A 26,166-nucleotide genomic window follows, 5' to 3' on the forward strand; every position below is an offset into this window, starting at 1 on the left:
TGCAGGAAGCGTGTGTTTAATCTTTTCTACCACAGATGCTTCCTTCTTACAACCTGTCTTTGATTTGACCGTCATCTTAAACCGATAGCCACAATACTTTCGTTTTTGCATTTATTCCCGCGCTGAAGTCTCTAGACGATTTACACGACGATTTTTTCTGACTACTCTTAGATTCGTGGCGAAACCAAAGTGGAGAACCGCGAATAAGTGCACAAAAAGGCTCCTGAACTAGAAAAATCATTACATTCCTCTTGTAAACATGTAAAATCTTATACTGATTTAGCTTCTCGTCCGCTGACATTTGCAAATTCTTATCGTAGTTAAAATAGTCTAGTGAAGATGAGGCTTTACTCCAATCGGAAATACGGGTTGCAAAACGTACACACTGATGGAGAAAAATGGCCGGGGGTGGTGGTGGCAGTGGAAATGCCAAAAGGTTTTTATTTGACGCCACGCCAGTCCGCTCTCCTCAAAGCCCTAATTCTCGTACAAGGCTAAAAAGAAACAATGTAAGTTTTATTATTTTTCACAAAATAAGCCAAAGTTATGTTTAAAAGTAGGATACAATTTGCTCGAAGTGTTTTGTGTATGAGCATCACGCACCACCACATAGCCAGCTAGCTAGCTACATGACTAATTTTTATATTTGGGCTTTCTAAACGAAAAGCAAATTTGCCAGTATATACAGGACTGTCCTAAGATTGGGCAGGCCAATTTATTTTTGGACACAGTAAAAAACACAAGGGTGCCGATGACTCGCCAAAAACGCCGCAAAAACCACGGGGCTGTCGGACAACTTTAGGCGTTTCAAAAAAAAAACTTAAAATTTTGCCCGGAGAAACCTGAACCAATCCAAAACAACATTTTTTTAAACATTTATTACCATGTATATAATTTATATGGCTATATAATGTGGCGCCGTAGATTAGTGGTTATAGCTTTCCTACTCTGTGCGGGAGACCGGGGTTCGATTCCTCTTGACGGCGATTCAACATGGGGGAGTGAATGTTACCATAGCCCCGGGTTAACCCAAACCATGTGAGGATGCACATATATCTATCTATCTATCTATCTATCTATCTATTCTTTTAATGTTGAGCAGTGATAGTGAAAGAGTTTTAAAAAAAACTGTTCCATAAATAGCTGTAATATAATCCCGCAAATAATAAGTAGTATTTAAAATAATGAATGGGTATGAAAATTTGAACCTGAATGACTTTATTGAAGAGTGAGAATTCACTGACAAGAGGACACTTGAAAAAGATATGGAAGCCTCATAGTAGGCTGGACAAAAGAAAATTTTTATTTGTTTTTTTTTGGGTTATAAATGAATGGAACATTCTACCAGAGAAAGCAGTGTCTTCCACTTCGATAAACATTTTTACAAAGTTTACTCAACCACATTTTGAGACTGTTAGGGTGCTCTATACAAGTCAAAGAAGACTCCTGTCCCAGTTCTAAAACGACCACCCATGTTTGCCTACTAAAGACCATACCAGTAGATCGGGTAAGTTATCCGGTAAGTTATAAGCTGAGAGTTCAATGACAATACTTGCATGCTCAAAAACTTGTTTTTAAAAATGATGCAGCAAGAATTTTTCTTGTGTTGTTTTGAAAGTTATACAGCAAGAATTATTCTTGTGCTGTTTTGAAAATTGTACAGAATATACAGTACAGTCTGAATGTAATCTAACGCTGACGCGAAACCCGCACAAATAGTTACACAGAACAATAGCTTTTGTTTTTTTAAGAAAATAATTGCCTCGCTGATAAACTATGACCCCACGCGATCAATTATTAATCACAATAGGTTGCAAGATCAATTTTAGCAATCTATTTTGTTTAAAAACGAAAAGCAGCGATAGAAATGTTTTTTAGATTGCATTTTAAAAGTTTAAAAACGTAAAGCAGCAATAGAAATGTGTTTTTAGATCGCATTTGAAAACTTTAAAATCGAAAAAGCGGCGATAGAAATGTTTTTTTAGATCGCATTTTAAAACTTTAAAAACGAATAGCGGCAATAGAAATGTTTTTTTAGATCGCATTTTTAAAGTGTAAAATCGAAAAAGCGGCAATAGAAATGTTTTTTTTATCGCTTTTTAAAAGTTTAAAGACTAATAGCGGCAATAGAAAGGTTTTTTAATCGCATTTTAAAAGTTTAAAAACGAAAAGCGGCATTTAATAGTTGTGAACAATGCTTCTCGTATGTTTCTTAGATTAAACGCGCTGGAATTTTTTTAAGTAATTAAATCAACAATACATTCTCGCGCAATGTATTATAAAACTTCGCAAAAGATTTTTATTATTTAATTAGTTCACGCTAATACTTAAGGGAATAGCTTATCAATACATTTACACAATGCATCTCGCTATTAGAAAAAATATAATTGCTCCGATATTTCTTCGCGAGCGCATTGTTTTTTAACACGCAAATATAAACTCGCAAAACGCTCAAGGGATTTAATTATAACAAAAGACAAACGACTGCCGTCCTCCACGCAAAGGTGTGATATTAGCGTGTACGCGGTAGATTACATTCAGACTGTACTGTACGTGTATTGTGTTGAAAGTCTTACAGCAGGTTATACTTGCGTGTTTTGAAACTTATACAGCAAGTTATTCTTCTCCTACTTAAAATAATAAAACAAACAATTTTAGTGTTCTTTTAATGTTTTTTGCGCAGTTTTATTGGAAAACCTAAATTTAAGTCCAATTTTTTTTTGGACTATGGTTTTTTAGTTGAGAATATTTAAAGTCTTTCCCAGCGGTAAAATCTTTTTTTTTAAATTCATAACGGAGGAGGGTGTTACGACAAGCATATTTTATCTTGTTTTAATTATTTTTCTTAAATATCGACTGTATTCAGTTTAGATAGCGTAATTTTAAACATATATATTAATCTTAACGAAGGAGGGTGTTAAGACAATAATCTGTCTTGTTTTTCGCTTGTATTATAACTATTTTAGCGAAAGTAGCTAATTTTTGTTATAAATCACATAAAAATTTAAAAAATTCTGTTTAACCACGTATAACTATTTTGGTGATTACAAAATTAGCGCATTGTGCATTTTAGTTTTATCGCAACAAATTACCATGAACAAAGAATAAACTTCCAGTGGCCTTAACAACAGTGGTCCTAAGTGAAGTAACATAATTGATTCACCTTGTTGACATTCAACCAAAAAAAAAATAACATTGATTATCTTCTATGCTCATTATATTTTCACGAGATGGGATGAGAATATGTTTCTTTACTTTTTTTTTCTTTAAAACTTTTTTGCCTTATGTTATTATTTTTTTGTTTTCGTGAAAATTAGGGTCTGTCGGGCCCGTAGAACAACTAATTAAATTGGAGTCGCCTTACCCTAAGGGATCTTGAGGTACTTTTACATGTTGGACTCATCTGAAAGATTTGTATGAGAAATGCTAAATGATATATTTACTTTTTGTTAAAACTTCATGTAACTCCAGATATAGCTTTTTAAACATTTATTTTTCTTGTCGCTCGACCGCCATCTTGGTTATCTTCAACTTTCTTCTTCGTTATCCAGTCTTTTTTAGTGGCACGTGACCCTGTTACATACTATTTCAGTAGCTCTTTAATTATTACTTACAGCATAGCCAGAACATATACCTTCGCGCAGCAAAGTGAAACGAAAGCTCTCTAAGAACAATTATTTTTTTTAAAAAAAAATTTAAATAATTTTGCATAAAGTTCTTTATTACTTTTTTAAAAAAATAGAAATATTCTGCATATCTTTTCACATAGCTAAGCAATCAAAGGAAAAATAAAATGTGCATGATTTTTATTTCAAAGGACTGTCTGAGATGCAAATTGTGCATGATTTTTATTTTCAGGGCTTTTATTTGAGACGCAAGTTGTGCATGATTTTTATTTCAAAGGACTTTTATTTGAGATGCAGGTTGTGAAAGTTACTGATTATTCAACATTTCATTGTGTATGGTTTTTATTTCAAACGAATATATTTTGAAAGGCAAATATAAGTAACAAAATATGAATGTGTGACTATAAGACCAAGGTATGGAATAAGTTGGGAAGTAAGTGGGAAGGGAGAGGGGGCTGCATCACCCCTTCCCCTCCAGCACGAGTAGGATTAAGGCCAGTTACAACTTTTGTAATTTGAGACGGCACTCAGCATTTGCCAAGGTAATTACTGACATATTTTCAAAACGTACCTTCACGTTGGCAATTACTTGACGTGGTAAAATTGCACATAAAAGTCCCTAGGCCTTGTGCGATTAGATGTGTAAAAAATAGCCAAAGATATAACAACAGAAAAAAGTATTTGTTTTTCCAGAGCATAGTTCACTTGCCTCCTACGGCAATGCGCGAACAACAAACTCTTAGCAAAAAAACAGTTAGTTTTGCGCTTCAACTGCATCATTAAAAACAGTTTGTCACCAATGTAGTTTGATTAAATCATTGCAGAAATCCTTAAAATAATAAAATGCCGTTTTTTCTGAGTTGAACTTTAATATTTACGCAATAACTGTTATTATTTTATTTCTTATTTTTCTTTGCTTTTCTCCGGTAAAAATAATATTTTTTATTTAGGAGGTAGCTAAAACATTTCTTTGTGTTTTGTTAAGTTTAAAAATTTAGAAGCTGCTACAGTATTCTAATAAGTGCGAATATAGCCACAACAGTTATTTGTTGATGCTAAAAATAGCGAATTATGAGGGTTTCGTTGGACATTAATGTATGATGTGCTTTTAAAAGGTCTAATCATGGAGGTGCAGAAAAGCGTTGATGTTAGGCAGGATACCTGTCTCTCTTTTCTGCTCTCGCGCTTCAATGTCTGTCCTGCTTTTGTAACCCTGCTTATTTTATCGCGCTATCACAAAAGGGAAAAATTGTGAGTTTAGTTTACTAGACTACATTGATGTTTGCGCTACATAGTGGAAGAATATCATGAAAACAAACTTTAATTAGACAGTAATTTCTGGCTCTTTCTGTATCGTGGGATAAATTAAAGTAGTATTCTTTTCTATTGATTTTTTGATATTTTTTAATAAAAAATATCTCCATCTACTGAATAACTTAGGCAACCCCGTCCCCAAGGATTGTTGAGAACAAGGTTGGCAATACTCACTTGAGCATCATACCCCGCCTAGGTCGACATGTTATAGATCAGTAATTTTTATAACCTGTTTGTTGAAATAAATTCTTTTAAATTTGAAATAAAAGAAATCATGCACACACCTGCTGCTACATAATATCTTATTTTTTTGTTTTATTGCTAGACGCTAGTATATCATGTTGAATAATTTTTAAAAAAAAACAACAAATTATTCCTACAGAGATTGATGTGGAAAGTACGTTAAATTTTTTTAACTTTGTTGCAACAGTATATTAATTGTTTCATTAATAAGTCATTAATAATGGTGAGTGAAAGTCATTAATTTGTGAGCGTTACTGAAATACTACATAACAGGGTCACGTGCCACTAAAAAAGACTGGATAACGAAGAAGAAGGTTGAAGATAACCAAGATGGCGGTTGAGCGACAAGAAAAAAAAATATTTAAAAAACGATATCTGGGGTTACATGAACTTTTACCAAAAAGTGAATATGTCATTGGGAATTTCTTATGAAAATCTTTCAAGTCCAACTTGTAAAGATACCTCGGGAGTGCTGAGATAATAATTAAAATTAATTATTTTAATTTTTAATATTGATGATATTTTGCCAAATACATCACAAAACAAACAAATAAAAAATAAAAAAAACCCGTGCTATCAGGTTAGAAGTAAAATCTCTGTTTTTTATGTATATATATTTAAGCTTTTTCGGCATAAAAATAAACAACGTAATAATTATCACGGATTGTCTGTAACAGCGATGTACAGAACATTCTTTTCTAATGTTGATATAATTTTGTTATCCATTTATATTTCAACAGTCACAGTGTGCATGATAAAATAAATTGCAGCAATGGGGAGGAGATAGTTGCGTGTGTCTTATCAATTGTATTTTTTATTTTTTTAATGGTCACCTGTTGCTTGAAGGTAGTGAAGATAAAAGAAAATTATCATCTATATATACATTTAATTTTAACATTTTTTAATATTTTCAACAGGAATAATAATGGAGTCCCGGGCACTAGGTTATGAAATGTATGTCAATAACGCCTAAAAAATGATACCTGCAATACTGCTCTATTACCAGAAGCAAATCATTTCGATATTCTTTTTTTTTCCTTCTGATTGCTATAATTTTGTCTTGTCCAAAAGTTTTTTTTTTTTGCATTGCCCATTATCTCTCCATCTATGCTGTCTTCTTTATAAAAGGGAAATCAAAATAATTTGTTTTTTTTGTCAGTTTTGAAATGAATTGGCATGCAATATTAAATTTGTTGTATTGTTTTGAAATGAATTTGAATGATTCGCCATTGGTCGAGGCATGGTTAAATGATTTAAAGTATATCCAGTATATATGCAATTTTTGATTCACACAAAAGTGAACTCAAAAACATCAAAAGTTTAAAATCACATCACACTGCTAGAAGACCTAAATCAGTTTGAATAAATTCATTAACTTTATCCATCCATTTTATTATCAAGAAATTTTGATAATTTTTAATTTGAGTTTGATGGTACACATATAAATAACTGCGTTTTTAATAGAATAGTACAGTGATAGAATAGTGATATCGGTCTTTAATAAAGTAATAATATAAGTTTGTGTAGACATTTTTCTGATGAAAAATAAAGTTTTAGTTCTAAAAATGTTTAAAATTCTATATATGGTTATTCGATTGTTTATGTTCACTTTGTACGTGTTTCAGGCATTAGAATGTCGTATTTGCGAAGATATTTTCACGTTACAAGGGGACAAGGTTCCACGCTTGTTATCATGTGGGCACTCTGTATGCCATGAGTGTTTATCCAAAATTCAAACTCACGATTTGGTGATTCGATGTCCCTTTGATAGGATGCCCACGCAAATGGGAGATTCTGGTAAATATAAATTTAACTGTCTTTTTTTTTAATATTTAGGCATGCTGCCTATTATGTTATGTAAAAATAAATTTCCCCTTATGCAGGTATTTTTTGCTCACAAACATTGTTAGACCCAAGAATTTTTCCAAAAGTTGAAAATTCTGAACTTTCAAGCAGGCACGCTTTTACTTTAGTCAATCAAAGATCAAAAATACTTTTTTTCTAATGAAATAAAACAGAATAAATGAGCTGCTTTTTTAACAGGTATATGGGGATTGAAAAAGAATTTTGCTCTGTTGGAACTTCTCGAACGAATCAGCCAAAACAAAGAAGAGTCGGGTTTTTCTGAGTTAACTGTCGACGAACAAACAACATTCACAAAATGTGATGAGGACAATCAGCACAAAGCTACACTGTACTGTACGGTGTGTTTGACAAATTTGTGTGAAAAGTGCGCCAAAGAGTCTCACACTGCGAAGACTTTATCACTACACAAACATGTACCCCTGTCAGAAAAACCTAAAATTAATCCGCCATGTTCTCAGCATCCCAGTCATGTGTTGGAGTTCGCATGTTTAGAGGAAACCTGTCGTGAAAACCCTTTGATGTGTTATATTTGTAAAGATTATGGAAAGCATAAAGGACACAAGCATGTTCTTATTGGGTCAGAAGCTGATAACATTAGAAATTCCATTACTAATGCTGTACAACACGTAAAGACATTCTCAGGTGAAGTGTCTGAGTTTGGAAGGAAGTTGGCAGAAATTACAGAAAAGATTGAAGGTGAGAGAAAATTATAGAGAGATGTGAATTTATTACATTTTGGTGTGTTGTATAATGTCAGAAAGATTTTGGGGTGGAAATTTTGGTTAGTATTTTAGTTGGTCAAAAAAATGCATTTTTTTATTTTAGCAAATTGGAAAGTTTATAAAGTTTTGCGGACGTTTACTTTTGTGAATGGCAAAGTTAGAAAAGAAAATTTAACTTTTTACTCAAAGTTTTTCAATATTTTTCTTTCATTATATTGGAATGTTTCATAGGTATTTGTGGAAAAAAAACGCATATTGTTTTTTATAATGAGCCAACGATGAGTTTTTCTAAAAAAAAAATTACAGCGAGACCTCTCTAATACGAAACATCATTGGGACAGGGCAATGTGTCTGCAACATCGAGGTTTATTTCAAATTGAATTACATCTCTTCAAAAACCAGATCTGGGTGTGGTTAGTGTTAAATTGAATGCAAGGTGTGTCTATAGCCTAGTCTGGAATTAAGAAGAGTCTAAAAGACAATACATTGTAAATAAGTTATCTTTTATTCAAAAAAAAAAGTATGTAAAAAACACAAGGCTACACAAAAAACTTTGTTGTAAAAAAATTAATGTAAAATAAGTAAAACATATAATCCTGACGAAAATTATTTTATATGACCCAATATTGGTCAGTTCTTGGGTGTAAGGTAAAGGGGAGCCTTAAAATCACGCCGGCTATAGAGTGGTGTTCACTATGAAGAGTTGCTATAGAGAGATTTTTTATAAGACTTTGACTGTCATCCGTTTTCAAGAAAAATGTCCATTGTAGAAATATATGTCTGTTTTAGGAAGGTTTTAGGGTATATATAAAAAACATGTTCACCGATGTTTTCATGGTTTTTTTAGGTGTTTCAGTCGCAGAAAATAGTAGAAGTAATATTGGTACAGCTGAAAAAGCCAGACTGCGTGTGCATGAGTATTTTACAGACCTGCGGGACACGATTCAGCAACAAGAGGAAGAAGCTTTGCATGTGATTAATACATACGTTCGTGAGAAACTCTGTGCTCTAAGACAGCAACAGGAAGACATGAATGTGTTGGTGTCTCAGATCTCCAACGTATGTGTTCAGTGCGATCACGCTCTCCAACGTAGTGATGCCGAGGTAGGTGCGTTAGAAGTGCGTTAAAAATCAGCAACAAGGCAGTAGAAATTTAATGATTTAAAAAAGCAGAGTTCCAGTCTACATCTTCCAAAAAAATTTATTTACATTAAATTTCTATTCTAAAGGGGGATATTGCAGACCAATGGGTGGTTACAGTAGGTATCCGTTAATTCAAACTTTCGTTTTTTCGAGCAATTTTTTTAATCTGAACTTTTGTGCGCCTATAATAAAAAACTAATGAAAAATAAAGATACTTTGTTTTATTACATCATTGATGGTAAAGTTTCTTTCAATTTATCAATAAAATTTACATTTCCAGTGTAATTGACTTTACAAACTATTTAAAGTTCTTGTCCATTGCCAAGGTTCACTCTTTTACTGTTACTTCAACTTTGCAGCTGTTGTCGTTGCTTGCACGAAGATGCAATGAGAATGTGTTTCTGAAACGACCAGTTTTTTCTTATGCTTAATGTTCAACCTGTTCGGTGTGACCCCAACTGCATATAAAAAAAGGAATATATGCAGTTCAACACAGAGCTATGAGAAATTATGTTCAAACTTTTATTTTTCCTTGTACTTTTTATGACATTCACCAATTCGAACAAAACATCTATTTCCTTGCGCGTTTGAATTAACTGATCTGCTGTACTTAAAAGTTGCACAGAATCATTGATATACTTACATGCAAAAAAATGCTTGCTTAAGTAACTTTTGAATATGTTTGCTAGCTAATGGTTGTGATAATTTCAGATATGAAAATATGCTTTATCGTAAAACCAAAAATTCTTGTAATTATGTTAAAAAATACTTATATTACCACTTTTTTGTCTTCCATCTAAAACAGAGAGAAAAAAGGTCACCAGTACAACCAAGATCATTTTTGTATTTATTAAGCTGCCTCTTAACCTACAATTCAAGCACGCGCCCTCTCTTTTTATGCACTAGGATGCCAATGAGAACTTAGCCTTCTGTCGTTTTCTTTACTTAAAAAAGAAAGGTTAGTAAAAATGTTGCTGCAGTTGTTGCAAGACTTTTCTCTGTTGTTTAGGTGATCCAAGCTCGTTCCAACATCGTCACACTGCTGGACACCGTGCAACAACAACAACAAGTGTTCACTGACTTAGCCGTATTGTGCACAGAAGATCCAAACATCCCATTTGCTTTCACTAAAGACAATCGTGTACACATTGGGCCAAAAATGGAAATGAGGGTGGTCGCTTTGGGTTTGGATAACGGAGGCAAAACATCGATCCTTTTTAAGTTGAAACAAAACGAGTTTGTACCGGCCATAACCACGATAGGTTTGTGTTAGCTTGGTTACTTTCTTGAATGAAACATGGTTCGCGAATACTATAGGAACTTGTTGAGTGACGAAAAGTTTCCCCTATAAGTAATTCCACCCGGCGAAAAAAAAATTGTCTTTGCTTCAGTGCTTAAATGACTTTTATCTGTTGCGTTTCCGCCCTTAGCCTTTGTTCGACATTAACGAAACTAGAGTATGCCATGTTGGCAAAGCAGACAACATTCGATTAAACAAACTTTTTTTTTCGATTTTTTTTACATCGATAGTGAAATAAACAGAAATAGAATTTTGGATTTGAATGAAAACTTTCTTCTCGAAAAAAGTGACAAAATCTACTCGAAGTGAAGAATGTTTTCCTTGGACTTTATTTTTTTTATACATGTTTTTTGTCGTTTCTAAACACGGTCTTTTTGATTCTGATCTTCCAAGTTTGCGTGCCAACTTCACCTAGTAAATTCACTTTTCTAGCGGTTATTAACCAGTTATCTTCCTAGTAAACCCTGGGCTTACTTTAAATAATTTTCTAGGCTTCAACGTGGAGACGATCGAGCATAAGAACGTCAAGTTCACAATATGGGATGTCGGAGGTGTTCAGAAATTGCGACCTTTGTGGAGACACTATTATTTAAAAACGCAAGGTAACTCAATCTTTTAAAACTTGCATCAACGTTTGGTTATTGTTGACGTGAAATACGAAAACATTTAAGAGTTTTAACATCTCGAGAATTTTTACATGGTCACGAAAACTATTGTTTGCACCTGTTTGTGAGTTTGCTGTTAGGCGCCATCGGTTTTATGAAAGAGTAAACCCCCTTTTTAGCTCCATAAAATAGAACCCGATTTTCAAGTTACAGGGCTAGCTTGTTTTTAAAATAATTGTTCGTGTGAATTTGTATTTTATCGATATTGCGCTCGTAATAAAATTTCTGAATCATAACTAACGTACCTGATCGGTGAAAAAAAGTCGGCAAAAAACGACCAAATTATGCTAAGTGACTAATATTTTTTGCAGATTAACAATTTTTGTTGATTTATGTTTTACCGATTACCATTTTTAGACGTTTTTTGCCATTTTATTGTCTAAATTGTAATGAGAACACGAAAACAGCCTTGTATCAGTCTCTACTCCGAACCACTAAAAATTGAAAATACTTCGATCTGGAAATTAAACTAAATCCAAAGAATTAGTCGGTAAAAGTGTCTCAATTTTTTGTCGACGTTTTTTTTGCCGGCTTTTTGTAGAATTTTTTTTTACCAATAAGGTTTCCTTACTACAAACGGCATTTGACAACGTCAAAAAAATAAGTTTATTAACAGATCATTACACGATCTAAGGTTATGCTTTACAGTATCAGGTTGTATCGTGTTGGCATTAAAATTTCATACCGGTACGAAATCTCATACTTGTCTTATTGGACCGGTATGAGATTTGCACCGGTATGAGATTTAAACCGGTATGAGTTTCATTTTGCTCAAAAACATGTAAACACGAAGAAAAAAAACTTCACTATAACCAGGTACGAGTTAACTCGTGCTGGTACGAGGTTAATGATGTAATCACCGCGTATTTAAGATTGTCAGCTTTAACTTTTCGACTTTGTTTGTATGATACGGCTATTTGATTTTATAGCGGTGATCTTTGTGATAGACAGTACGAATGCAGACCGACTTTCTGAAGCTCATGATGAACTATCGAAACTTGTAGCTGAGAAAAGATTGCAAGAAGCGTTAGTGTTAATATATGCAAATAAACAGGTAACTCTCTTCTTCGTCTTTTCGGCTACCGTCTAGATAAAATAGGACGTGACTAAAGTTCGTCACAGTGACTAATGTTTTTTATTGATCCACTTTTTTCACTAACTAACAATTTTAATCAACTTATTTTTACGATTGACATTCGCTGATATTTGCGTGTCATTGTTCTGTGCATTAAGAACCAAACTGCTTTATCCTGCTTCTACACTTAAGTAAATTAATCCGGATTCATCCGGTCTCAAAAATAGGAGTTTAATGGATTGTGTTTACACTAAATTTTTTAAATTTATACGGATTCACAACATAACAACAACGTTATTTGCGACGTTATTTTTAAGCAATCGATAACGTAAAATTTACTATAATGCTATATTATAAAATGAAAACAGAAAAGTTTCAGAAAAGTGTTTTTTCCGGATTTGTTATGTAAACTGGTTTGTTTAAAACCCTAATAATTGCACGAAAACGTATAAATTTTCTAATGTAAAGACATTTGTTATAATAGGAAGGTAATAATTTTTTTCATCGTGTTTTTGTACACGAGTGTAAGCAAATGAAAAAGGACAAATAATTTCTTTTTTAAATTAATTACATTTTTGCATGAATTCGGAAACTTTTGAACCTGTCTATGCGATACGTGATAAGTGTGTAACGCAGTATTCGAGGTTCGGTTAAAATTGTTCAAAAAAAAATGTATCGTATCCTCTATAAGCTTAGCAAGTATAACCAAATGCTAGCCACTAAAAAGTGACTCTGTTAGCACCATTTAGTCGGCACAAAAGTGACAAAATTTTGTGCAGGTGACTCGTGTGATCTGTATGTCATCCGTAAATTGAAAATTATAATTGAAAGCCTATCTTTAACGCACAACATTAGGCGAATTCGAATGGGTACAACGTGATGAAGCGTCTTTATCGTATTATATATCATGATTAACCCGGGATATTTAAAGCCTACAACCCGAGCATAAATCGGTGAAAAGAAAGGCGGGAATTCCAAGATCGTTATACCACAGAATTAAGAACACCGTTTTAAGTACATTTGCTCTGAACTTTTCAACTATAATTGTACGCAGCCGGTTTAGGGCTTATAAGGTTAGGTTATAAGGTTAGGTTATAAGGTTAGGTTATAAGGTTAGGTTATATGGTTAGGTTATAAGGTTAGGTTATAAGGTTAGGTTATAAGGTTAGGTTATAAGGTTAGGTTATATGGTTAGGTTATATGGTTAGGTTATATGGTTAGGTTATAAGGTTAGGTTATAAGGTTAGGTTATAAGGTTAGGTTATAAGGTTAGGTTATAAGGTTAGGTTATATGGTTAGGTTATAAGGTTAGGTTATAAGGTTAGGTTATAAGGTTAGGTTATAAGGTTAGGTTATAAGGTTAGGTTATATGGTTAGGTTATATGGTTAGGTTATAAGGTTACGTTATAAGGTTAGGTTATAAGGTTAGGTTATAAGGTTAGGTTATAAGGTTAGGTTATAAGGTTAGGTTATAAGGTTAGGTTATATGGTTAGGTTATATTGTTAGGTTATATGGTTAGGTTATAAGGTTAGGTTATATGGTTAGGTTATATGGTTAGGTTATAAGGTTAGGTTATAAGGTTAGGTTATATGGTTAGGTTATATGGTTAGGTTATAAGGTTAGGTTATAAGGTTAGGTTATAAGGTTAGGTTATAAGGTTAGGTTATATGGTTAGGTTATATGGTTAGGTTATATGGTTAGGTTATAAGGTTAGGTTATATGGTTAGGTTATATGGTTAGGTTATAAGGTTAGGTTATATGGTTAGGTTATATGGTTAGGTTATAAGGTTAGGTTATAAGGTTAGGTTATACGGTTAGGTTATAAGGTTAGGTTATATGGTTAGGTTATATGGTTAGGTTATAAGGTTAGGTTATAAGGTTAGGTTATAAGGTTAGGTTATAAGGTTAGGTTATAAGGTTAGGTTATAAGGTTAGGTTATATGGTTAGGTTATATGGTTAGGTTATATGGTTAGGTTATATGGTTAGGTTATATGGTTAGGTTATAAGGTTAGGTTATATGGTTAGGTTATAAGGTTAGGTTATAAGGTTAGGTTATATGGTTAGGTTATAAGTCTAGGTTATATGGTTAGGTTATATGGTTAGGTTATAAGGTTAGGTTATATAGTTAGGTTATATGGTTAGGTTATATGGTTAGATCCAAAATCTTAGTGATAATAACCTTGGCTGAAGTTAGCTGAAGTTAAATTTTTTTCAAACCTTTTCGACCCATAGTAATTGTTGCAAAGTGCGAACATTGTGGAAAGTGCAGCGTATATTCGACTTTTTTTTTATCAACACCTCGGCCAAAGAAAAATTTTTGCTGCTTAACTGGTCGGTTGCATAGCACTGGCAGAAATAAAATTCACAAATGTTTTATATCCAGAAATGTGAAGACTCTATTGTACGATGTACTATTTTAATTATTATTATTTTAATCATTATGTTATCGTGTAGGACCTCCCTAATGCTATATCTGTAGACGAACTTCGCGACAGAATCGGTATCCACAGAATCTGCTCTGGAAGAACGTGGACGATGATTGGTTGCAGTGCGCACACCGGCGATGGGCTGCAAGAAGGTTTAGATTGGATGGCGAGACAATTTTTGTCGGAGTTTGAACCATAAAGACAACAACAACAACAGGATATTTAGTTTTAAAATACCCGTAAAGGTATGCCAGCAATATTGATCGTACACGAAGAAAAACGAAAGTAAAGCTTTAACCTCTGGGAGAAACGAGATGTCGAGGAGGCGAGATAGTTATGTAGTCGAGGTTGTGTTACGGTTTACGTAAAGGTTATCGGTGGTTCACGTGTATTGCTACCTATACTAAAGTTTAAAACTGTTTTTTTTCTGTAAATTTTTGTACAGTATTGGTATTCAAATTTATTTGTAAATAACTAAGGTTTTCAAATAATTTAAAATTTAGTATACACTTTCATGTCGTTTTCCTCTTTGAGATCTCCGGCTATTCTCGAATTGTGTGCCAGTTATGTTTAAATGTCGTTTTCCTCTTTGAGATCTCCGGCTATTCTCGAATTATGTGCCAGCTTTGTTTGAATAGAGTTTCTGGTACAGAAAATCCATTCTTGTGGAAACAACCTCTCTTGTTTTGCTTGCGCTGTGCAACATATGTTTTCAATAAAGTCGTAACATTGACTGTTGGATTGACTGTGTCGCATCAAAAAGAGATTATTGGAAACTATAGCTTAAAGCTACGAGGAACCTTACAAAAAATACATAATTTGTGGTGACAGGTTGGAAAAAAATACCGTTTTCACTTATTTTCCCCCGCGCCTCTACTATTTTTCTGTAAAACTTGCCTTTTTGGTATAGGTTCTGATTATACCGCATGCAGGATTGTTGTATTTCTATCGAATCTGTACCTTATCTACGTACTCCAATATTTTCATATAATTTTGTGTCTTTTTGTAAAAAACTTTCGTTGAAAATAATACCCACCCAATTTCAATATTCGAAAAACTAATCCCGCCTCTAATATTTCCGTATCCCTAGTAAAACTGCCTAAATTTTAAGGCTGAAACGCTAATCCGGCAGCAGGAATAATAGAGTAAATGCGTAGGTGAATCTTTATCATGACACATCCGTATTTTTCATTCTTTCCGATCATGACGGACGAGTAGAATCGGTGTAAGTCATCATATTGAAGAAGAACTACTTTGCTCATCACTAACATACTGCGCGGCAGCGAGTGGAATTCGATCCGCGGTCCCCAGAATTGGGAGACGCAAACGAACCCACTACACTACGTGCGGTATATGTTAGTGATGAATATGACTTACACAGATTACACTCGCCCTTCATGATCGTGGCCCCGATCAGGGTAAAACATTCTCTGTTAAGAATGAAAAATACGAATGTGTCATGATAAAGATTCACCTATGTATACTCACCATGCGGACAAACTATCTGAGTTCATTACTAACATATCGCCGCCTGCAGTGTAGTGGGTTCGTCTGCGGCTCCCAGTTCTGGGGACCGCGGATCGAATCCCGCTCGCTGCCGGCAGTATGTTAGTGATGAGCAAAATAAGAGTGAATACAGTCGTAATTGTCGCGACAAAAAAAAGATGTAGCAATAAAATAAAGATTAAAACGAATACTTCTTTCTTTTCCTGTATAACTTCGAGAACGGTATAAGCCATAAACAAGCCATATACAATCTTTATTTTTTCTCTGGTATTTCTTGTTTTATTGTCATCTTTCTTGTTCTACAGAGATCTTCCTTGTTTTAAATGTTATATAGTTGCAACATCTTCCTCAGGACCTTTTTACGCCTTCAATATGTTGGCACAACCTCGATCTCAAGGCTTTTTGTTTTTTTAAAACAAGACAGCGGTTTCGATATCGAAAAGACCTGGGGTCAAAAGTTAAAAATCCTAGAGTTTGTACATTTTTGTCTCTTTTAGACAATCATGAAAGGCGAGATTTGTGGAAAGAGAAAAATAGCCCTTGGGGTGAAGTTGAACTCCACGCCATAAAAAATTTCCCTTTTCTTGTTTTTGCAATTTATGCAAACTTCTGATTTTTAGTTCTGATTTTTAGCTTACTTTAACAGATTAAGACGCCATTTTAATCTTCCCGGCTTATTGACGTCAAATATTAATGACGTCAAATTTATCCCATGAAGTTAAATACGAGTGACACAGAATGTAAACTTCAGTCTACACAAATCTTGCATTAGTGCTAGACACACCTGTTAGCGGTGAGTTGCTAATAATGGAGAGTTTAAACGTTCGTGTATTGTTGATGAAGCAAGGATGGAAAGCTCAACAAACAAAAGAGTGTATCCTGCTGAAAGGAGAAGTAAAATCGTTGAAACAACGTATTCGTACCTTAGAAACGAATCATGCAGTTGACATGCTTTACAAGCAAGCGCACAGGTCAGAGAAAATGAAAAATGAAGGATTGGAAACGAAGGTGGTTGATTTACAAATGGAACTAGCTGTTGCTGATGATAGAAACAAGCTTCGCGAAATAGCTGCGAATGTTTTGATCAACCAACAAAAAGATCGTGAGCAACAACGTAAAGAAACAAATCATGCAGTTGCAAAGCTTCATGAGCAAGCTTAAAGGTCAGAGAAGGTGAGAACCGAAGAGTTGGAGACGAAGGTGATTGATTTACAAATGGAACTGGCTGTTGTCAAAGATAAACAAAAACTTCAAGAAATTACTGCAAAAGCTTTGATTGAACAGCTTGAATTTTGTGAGCAAAAGCGAAAAGAGTTTCACGGGAAGTGGCAGCAGGTTGAAAAAGAAAAGGATTCACTTTTGGCTCAACTGGATAAATTGAAAACATTTTGTGCATCGGTGGAAGAAAAAAGGTAGGGTGAACACCAACTTCGTCAACATTTTTTTCTAACTAACTAGGGCTAAAACAGAAAAGGCTTGGGGATAAGTTGTTATTTCGAAATGCCAAATGTTACACTCCAACTACTGTTTCAGTTGACTTAAACATTTCATCCTTTTTTATAGACCTAACAAAATAATTCCATCCACATTCGCGACCGGATTCACAAACAATGTAAACAAACTTAATTTTTCATCCTTTTTTTATAGACCTAACAAAATAATTCCATCCACATTCGCGACCGGATTCACAAACAATGTAAACAAACTTCCGCCAATCAACTTCTTACCAACACCACCCAAGGTAGCTAAACAAAATCGGTGCCGGCAATACATACCGCAGAAAATACAACCTATTACAACTCCAACTAAAATCACCTTACCTCGACTCAATCGCAAGAAAATGCAAGCGCCGTCAATTTTCCATCTGACGCCAACATTTGAGCTATCCTGACGTGCTCTAGATACCATCAAACAGGCCTGGCTGGGTTTACCCAGTTAGGAGAATATCTTCTTTGTGTAATATGATTTCCACTTAACATAAAGATGGTTTTCTCCTAACAAAGGTTACCATCTTGTTTTTTAAACATGTGGGAGGAATTAGAATCTGCATTCTCAAATTACCAGATAATTCAACGAAAAACCAAACTATTTCTCTGTTACAGGTTGGTATTCTGTGCATTACACTAGGAGGTATTCTGTGTATGACACGGATGTGTTACGCACGCACGTACGTACACAAAAAGACGTAGTTCGTAATTTTTATATCAACTCTGAACAGTGAACATTACTAACAACCATCTGGGCAAAAAACAATTGTTCTCCCAGAGCCAAGATTGGGAGTGCGTTTCCTATATTCCGACCGAAAGAGCTGTGATGGTGAACTTTCTGTTCGTCGAAAATTTGGATTCTTTTCCAGTAGTTATTAAGGAGTTTTCAGTGTTTGTATAAAAAACGAAAAAGATAATAATTCAAAATATTGTATAAAAAGTCCGAAGACGTTCTTTGTATAGCTGTCAAGGAAATAATTATCTTCAAAGCAAGATAATCTTATCAACCCTAAGCGATAATTAATTGCATATACTTATTCCGAGATCGTATTTGTCAGCGAGTTTCCATTAAAAAAGAACAGAAACTCTTCGCCAGGCCTCTTTTTCACACTTTTAATATTCCCCATATCAAAAAGTGAAAAAGAGTCTTGCAGACGAGGTTAAAAAGACAGACAACAAGCTGGAATGTGGTTGAGTTGGTTGCATTATATTTTTGGCAAGAGAATGACGCAAAATATGCCCGGTTAATTGAATATGAGAGGCTTTAAAACATTCAATTTTCGTTTCACCGAAATGGCAGTTAACTTTCAAATACTCAGATTAAACTTTTGCACTTCTTCGGCAAGCCTTTGAACATATTTTTTGCGCCCGTTACAGCTCACTTAATCCCAGGCCTCCCTTATATTACAATGTACCTAAGCTGTTGATTTTTGCATTACATTGTTCAATAAAAAAATTCTTGTTGAAAAACATTTTTTAGTCTCTATGTTATTATGTTCGCCCTACATCTGTCTCTCTCGCAGCCTGTTTGTCTGCGATCCTAAGTTGGTAGCTGCGAGAGACGAATAATTCCCTACCGATTGTTTATAAAACACTAAATATATATAAAAAACTATTATCAACCTCGTTCTCAGCGCCTATTGTCTCTTTTTTTATAAACCGGGGTAAGTTGCCATGGGGACAAGGTAGCACTACTATTTAATTTGTACAGTGGACATTAAAATTAGTGAGAATTAGAAAAGTAAAAGTGAAAGCTCGCAAAATAAACTTAAAAGCTGCAAAAAAGTTTCCAAAGCGGCGCATTATATAGGTTGAGCAAAAAATAGATACATAGGAGAATGTTTATCATCCGTATTTCATTCTCAGAAGAGTATGTTTCACCCCGATCAGACCTCTGATCATGACAGGCGAGTATAATGCGTGTAAGTCATACTGAAGAAGAACTACTTTGTTCATCACTAACACATTGCCTGGGAGCCGCAGACGAACCCACTACACTACGTGCGGCTAGTGTAGTGTAGTCGGTTCGTCTGCGGCTCCCAGTTCTGGGGACCGCGGATCGAATCCCGCTCATTGCCAGGCAATGTGTTAGTGATGAACAGAGTAGTTCTTCTTCAATATGACAAAAAATAGATCTTGAATGTTGAGCATTAAAACGATGGTAGAAAATCAACCATTGTAGAACGAGATAGGTTGCGGTTTGTGCTTGTACGCAAAATATTGAAGCGAGTTTCGTACAGTGCGCGGAACGTAAAGAAAAGTTAATCACTCTTTTTAAAAATATTGCTAAGCGGTAAAAAGTTTTAAGAAAAATAAAAACTTCAAATCGCGATTAGCAACCCTGTTTCTAGGGCTTGTAGCACAAATCTTTTAAGATTAATCGCTCAAGGTATAGCCGGCTTTAAATTTCTGTTACAGATTTTATTCTTTTTGTCTTTATTAAGAATAGAAATGAATTGAAAATAAATATAACATTTGGATATTGTTAGTTTACATTTTCACTTGAAATGGCAAACAAAAAAAAAGCTTGTAAATTTTCTTTTCATGTGTGAATGCTTACTTAAAAAAGAAACTGTCTTGTATTTATTCTTTCACAAACTAGTAGAGAAAAAAATGAAACCTTGATGACATTTTATCAAAGTTTGTGCAAGTTGCTAAAAATAATTTTTACTTATTTCAGCCAATTGTTTTTTATTGGTAAACTGCTATACAAGATCTACTCTCGTAGAGACACACCCCTTTTAGTTGACTTCACAGAGCACGAAATTTTCTTTTCCGTAGTCGTCTTTACAGTAGGGAGGGAAAAACAACAGGAGTCCAAAGGAAAGCATATGAATGAATGAAAATTGCTCTGATGGCTCAAATTTAATGAAAAAAACACACATTTAATTGTAAAATATTTTGTTATTAAAATAAATAAATTCAGATATGAGAAACACACCAAGTAAATTAACTGGTGTGAAATGTTACAATATTTCCCCATGAGTACATTACAAAAAGAAGCGAAAATCTTCCAAACGCAAGTCATTTGTAATTTTTGATAAAAACTATTTGTAATGAGATGATAAGTGACTAGAAAAAACGCTCACAGTCAAGGGTATTTTTTCTGATGGTTTTTCTGTATTTGCAGTCACCTTTTGTGGGAATACCCCCAAGTTAGGTTCGTAAATATTTATTACAATTGGTTCTTTTCTTATTAACAGGACATAAAAATTAACAAAAATAAATATGCGTCTAACACCAAAGAACAAACATAGACAGTATTACTATTCCTTTTTACAGACTGAGTCAAATAACACATCGAACTTTGTGCATATACAAAAACAATATCTAAAAATCATTCTTTTAAATGAAAAATAATTTAAGACGTGCAGAGTTTACATCACCATATTTTATTGGCTAAAGATCCACCACTGTTAAAACATAATGACTTTTGTGAAGGCATAATTACTTTGCAACATAATCTAACATGAACAACCTTCGCTTTGATTAGGCTTATTCGATAAATTAGCTGTTCCGGGCTTTGCTCCTCCAACTAACGTTGGGTCACCGTCAATTGTATCTGTCATTCTCTCACAAATTACATCAACAAGTTTATCAAATGCTTGACGTACGTTAACATTATCTTTCGCAGAAGCCTCGAAAAATAGAAATCCAAGTTGATCTCCTAACTTTTTTCCTTGTTCGTAAGTTACTGCTCGTTCTTCCTCCATATCACATTTATTTCCAACTAATACGACTTGAGTATTATCCCATGAATAAGTTTTTACCTGACCAGCCCTAGAAAGTACATAGGTGTAATGAGTATTGTAACTTGATTAATCTGAGCATAAAATTGTATATAACATGTTTGGTTTATAAAATTGTAAAAAAATTAAATATCAGAGGCTGGATGCAAGATGGTAGTAGTAATATCACTAAACTTTTCTTTTGACTACAAAATATTTTTTTACACAAATGCAGAAGCTCTAATTAGCCTACCGCATTTAAATAAGACAATTGTAATATTAAAAACCAATTGTCTTTTTTAAATTAATTCTCTTCAAATTAACTTTCTAATGCTATCATTTTTCTTAGAGAAAATTTATTTTAGAATTAACTTGGAGAATAAGTACTAAAAATACCCTTCTCGTGACTCAATACCCTTTTCATAACAATTGATAACCCTTACCAATCTGCAACCGCCTTGAATGATTCTTCATTGGTAATATCATACATTAAAATAAATCCCATGGCACCTCTGTAATAAGCTGTTGTTATTGTGCGATACCTTTCTTGACCAGCTAAACAGAAGTGAAACAATATGTTTTATTAAAATATTGCTTGTTCACAGATAATGGTTCTTTTAAATTTTATAATTATAATTTAATTTACATTTTTGTCAAAATACCAACATAATACCAAAGATATTATAATGCATTGTTGCCATAATTACATGTGTATGGAATACCTTACATGGATTCTTAAAATATATAGGATGTTGAAAATTTTTCCAAAATATTTATTGCTGGTTTTGCTAAATTAAGTAAATGTATGTATATGGTAAATAATTTTATTATTGATTTTAAAGTTTTAAAAATTGCAATTGGCTTACAAACACTACAAAATGTTTTATGCGAAAAAGGATAAAATTTGGAAGCTGTACATGCTTATAATAGTTATAGCTAGATAGGTAGCTATTTTTTTATAAAAAGTTGAATATTTCAACTTTGCTACAAAAGTTTTCATTTGGCTGCCAAGCAGCATGAGAAATATTAATTGAAAAAAAATAACACCTGCAAGTCAAACAAATTTATAATGAGAACAAAAATACAGAAGAGCAAATATTTTTACAAGTTGTTTAATATTAGTAAGTTGTTAAAAAAGCTCGTTGAAAATGTTCACAGAAGATATGGTTGAAAAAAATTAAAAATAAAATTAAAATAAAAAATAAAAATTGCAAAAAACACTGATCAGCTAGCTATATAGCTTTTGCAAGGTTGTAAGATATAAGTAATAGCATATTTTTTTCTAAATTTCAAAGTACTGCTAAAAGTTAAAATTGTTTTCCAAAAATTCAGGGGTGTTTACAACCATGACTACTGAAGCGGAACCTACCTGTATCCCAAATTTGCAGTTTAATGCGTTTGTCATTTCTGAAAACTGTCTGAACTTTGAAGTCAATTCCAACAGTAGATACAAATGCGGATGTAAAAGAATCATCTGAGTATCTAAATAAAAAGCTTGTTTTTCCTACGGAAGAATTTCCTATGATTAAAAGTTTGAACATATAATCGAAATTCTGATCCGCAGGATCTTTGCTACGGTGCCTGTCGGATGAAGCGGCTGCCATCTTGAAAGAATGTTTATGTGATGGGGACAGGCGCAGATGTAAACTTTTGACATGTGACTTGTATCAGCCAATCATGGAGATTCTTGGGAGGAAGAGTTCGCAAGAAAGTACAATGTGTTTAAATTGACCAGCATTCAACAAAATAGTTTAAAAGATAAAATGTAAAGAAATCAGTATTGTGTTACTTAATTTCAGCCGCCAGCGTTTGAAAGAAAAGACGCCACCACATAGACCTTTCCCAACTTTGTTAGTTAGTGAGTTAGTTAGTTACTTTTCTTAACCAATTCAATAAGCAACAGGTATAATCGCCAACGAGCCATCCAGGTTATCCGCACAAGATTTCATAAAATATATTTAAGAAAATTGCAAACTACTGCACAATGTGTTATAGCTAGCTAGAGTCAATTGTTATGGTACACTTTGCCTTAAATGATCAAGTTATTTCTAAATCAACTTTAAAATATCAAATGTAATATTGAATGTTTTATGCAGCATCTTGTCTGTCTACTGCTTCAGCCCTTGCAATTTAGTAAAAAGCACTTGACAAATAATAGCTATAATGCAAATCAAAATACACCTTTACGATAATTCAGGAAAACTAAGATTCTATCAGAGTTTTTTTGCGATCGGAGGAGGTAAACATCACACTTTTAGGAGAGTTTATTAAGAAGAAAACACGTTCTTTCGTTTCTTGTTGCATTTTGTTTTTAATGAAAAATACACATAAGTTGTATCTTATTATTAATAACTAATATTTACTGAAAATTTGAAAGAAATTGATACGAAGGAAGTTAAAAAACTGGAGAAAACACGCTTTCGTCTCTAATAAACTCTTATTAAAACACGTTTTTTACCTCCTTTTTTTTCGATATTATAAAACGATGGAGAGCCGTAGAAACGCATGTACAATCAAATTATCGTAAAAATGTATTGCCTTGGCAGCTCTTGGCACATACACTACTGTGTTATTTTCTAGATGTGCATATTTTACGTCTCTTCATGTAAAATATCGCATCTGGAGACAAGTAGGGGACGTTTAAACCGTCAACACTAAACATAAAACCGAACGTCTGAACTATGATGTGTGTTAAAAATGTTTAAGGGAAGATAATATTGTTTGCTGCTTTGCTGTGTTTTGATTAAGGTGTTTTTATAATACCCCAAAGTGTTGCGGAAATCAAATTTAACCTTTGAAAATCGCACTCGTAAGCAAAATTTACAAGTGTGATGTGAATATTTACAAGTGTGATTCACACTTAACTATTTTTTGTTTACCCCAACGTTATATGTTATTTAAACTGTATAGAAATGAATTTTGTAAAACCTATTAACCACAAGTGCAAGGTTGAAACAATGTTGAACGCGATGATGTGTTGACGGATTCGCTATATGTTTTTGGCATTAAATTTCTAGACATTTTTGATTTCTCTTTCCCCTTTTAAAAAGATTTTTTAAATTTTATTCAACATGTTTTTTCTTTGGTATTACATCACGAAAACATTCGTCCAAAAGCTGTATAAGGTACAGGACATCTAACCTTTTCCATGTTCGGGTTATATTTAACTTGCATGGATGCTCACTCTTCTCGCAGTATTCTCTGTGACGATGAAGGTCGGACTGACTTGTGGCATGGTTCCAAATGGTCATCCGTCTTTCGTTCGAGTCTCAGTGTAATGCACCAGCTGAGCATAAGGGTGTCAGCATGAAGGAAAGGGACCGACTTTAATGTTCTCTATACTTTTTAAACAAACCAATCACGAAGAAATTAATGTTATGTAATCAGCGTAATAGCCTTTTTCATCGCTCTATAATATTTAGAAAAAGAAAAAATTCACGAGTGCGATAAAAAGCACTCGCAAATCTTTTTACGAGTGTGCGGGCGAGTGCGCGTGCGATCGCACTCGTCTCAAAGTCCTGGTTACTCCTTACATAAATTTCTTTGTAGTAATAATAATTATTCTAATTATTAATAATAATTAATTATTCAAGATGGTTACTAAACATCACAACAGTGTTATGACAAACAGATGTATATTTAAGGTGTAGTCTCCCTATTGCAGTCATTTTTAGTATAATTTAATAAGAGAAAGCATTTTAATAGTCCTGCCTTTATGTGCTCATAGGCACATAAAAGCATTAAATGCGCTAGGAAATAAACAATGTTTGCATTTTGCACTAACCAACCGGAGAATCGTTTTATCATGTCCAATTTGTAGTACAACAAAAAGATAAAACTTTCTGTGCTTTGCCTACCTTTTTTTCTTTTTTTTTTTTGCTTCTTCTTTCATTTTAAACTTTTAATAAATTTAAAATGAAAAATAAAAACATCGCTTCTATCATCCTGCTTAGCGTATAGCATTAGAATAAGTTGCTGAGATTGCTCTTTTTGTCGGTTGTCTAGTTTAGCAATTGGCTTGCTTGCGAGACTTTTGTAGCTCTTGGCATTTTTTTTTGCTTTCCAATCCCAGACACCAACAACAGTTAGATCAGGAAAGAAAATATGAGCGAAACATTTGTAAGGTCAAGTTATACATCTAACTTAAATAAAGAGCATGTTAGCAAAAACCTGGTAATGTGAATTAACAATTTTTGTTATCAATATGTCAACGTTTTCTTCAGCAATTGCCAAGGCCTGGCATGAACTAGAAAGACTTGTGCGATGATTTTTTTATTATAGACCTTTTTACCTTCTTTCTTTTAGAAAAAATGTTTTATCATATTTCCTTGGAGCACGAAATTCTTTTGCATCCAAGATATTTTGGGCCTAATCTTTTGCACACCGTAAAGCAGAAATTGTTTACAGAGGTAGAAGGTACATGTACAGGAAAGTATGGTTTTGTTATAGCTGTAACAACTATTGATAATATTGGTGCTGGATACATTCAACCAGGCCGAGGATTTGTTGTATATCCAGTAAAATACAAAGCTATAGTTTTTCGACCTTTTAAAGGAGAAGTGCTAGACGCTGTTGTAACACAAGTTAACAAAGCTGGACTTTTCACAGAAATTGGACCATTGTCTTGTTTCATTTCAAGACATTCAATTCCACCAGATATGGAATTCGATGCCAACTCCAATCCACCTTGTTACAAAACTCAAGATGAGGAAGTAGTTATTCAGCAGGATGATGAAATTCGTTTGAAAATAGTTGGAACTCGAGTTGATGCAAATGACATCTTTGCAATAGGAACATTGATGGACGATTACCTGGGACTTGTCAGTTAATTCATGGCATTGTCACGAGATTGACCTTTAAAATATTTGGTCTTACCTTCACAAAATTTGGTTCTGGATGACACTGTACCAACTAGGATATAATAACTTATTGTTTTATATACTTAATGTATTAAAATATTATATTTTGTATTATTTGACCAACATAACAAATGTAAAAAAATTTATGGTGTTACAAGAAGCTATTTTTAATACGCTAAAGAACACAAAGATGTATTTTTCAAT

General features: G+C 33.6%; 3 protein-coding genes across 3 annotated transcripts; 2 read left to right on the plus strand and 1 right to left on the minus strand.

Moving 5' to 3' along the window:
• Positions 1 to 370: 370 nt before the first annotated feature.
• LOC130629659 (E3 ubiquitin-protein ligase TRIM23-like) lies at positions 371 to 14,889 on the plus strand. Its single transcript, XM_057442937.1, has 8 exons — positions 371 to 509; positions 6,809 to 6,980; positions 7,227 to 7,745; positions 8,619 to 8,875; positions 9,924 to 10,176; positions 10,706 to 10,816; positions 11,809 to 11,933; positions 14,411 to 14,889. Exons 1-8 carry the CDS (start codon positions 399 to 401, stop codon positions 14,579 to 14,581), a joined length of 1,719 nt encoding a protein of 572 aa, XP_057298920.1. The 5' UTR covers positions 371 to 398; the 3' UTR covers positions 14,582 to 14,889.
• Positions 14,890 to 20,518: 5,629 nt separating this feature from the next.
• Positions 20,519 to 22,736, minus strand: LOC130629660 (ras-related protein Rab-3B-like). Its single transcript, XM_057442938.1, has 3 exons — positions 22,473 to 22,736; positions 21,547 to 21,658; positions 20,519 to 21,155 (listed from the first exon to the last, which is right to left on the minus strand). Exons 1-3 carry the CDS (start codon positions 22,705 to 22,707, stop codon positions 20,840 to 20,842), a joined length of 663 nt encoding a protein of 220 aa, XP_057298921.1. The 5' UTR covers positions 22,708 to 22,736; the 3' UTR covers positions 20,519 to 20,839.
• A 78-nt stretch (positions 22,737 to 22,814) lies between these two features.
• Positions 22,815 to 26,122, plus strand: LOC130629661 (DNA-directed RNA polymerase II subunit RPB7). Its single transcript, XM_057442939.1, has 2 exons — positions 22,815 to 22,961; positions 25,409 to 26,122. Exon 2 carries the CDS (start codon positions 25,414 to 25,416, stop codon positions 25,930 to 25,932), a length of 519 nt encoding a protein of 172 aa, XP_057298922.1. The 5' UTR covers positions 22,815 to 22,961; positions 25,409 to 25,413; the 3' UTR covers positions 25,933 to 26,122.
• The last annotated feature ends 44 nt before the right edge of the window (positions 26,123 to 26,166 follow it).

The sequence above is a fragment of the Hydractinia symbiolongicarpus genome, chromosome 2 (assembly GCF_029227915.1).
Source record: "Hydractinia symbiolongicarpus strain clone_291-10 chromosome 2, HSymV2.1, whole genome shotgun sequence".
Taxonomy (NCBI): domain Eukaryota; kingdom Metazoa; phylum Cnidaria; class Hydrozoa; order Anthoathecata; family Hydractiniidae; genus Hydractinia; species Hydractinia symbiolongicarpus.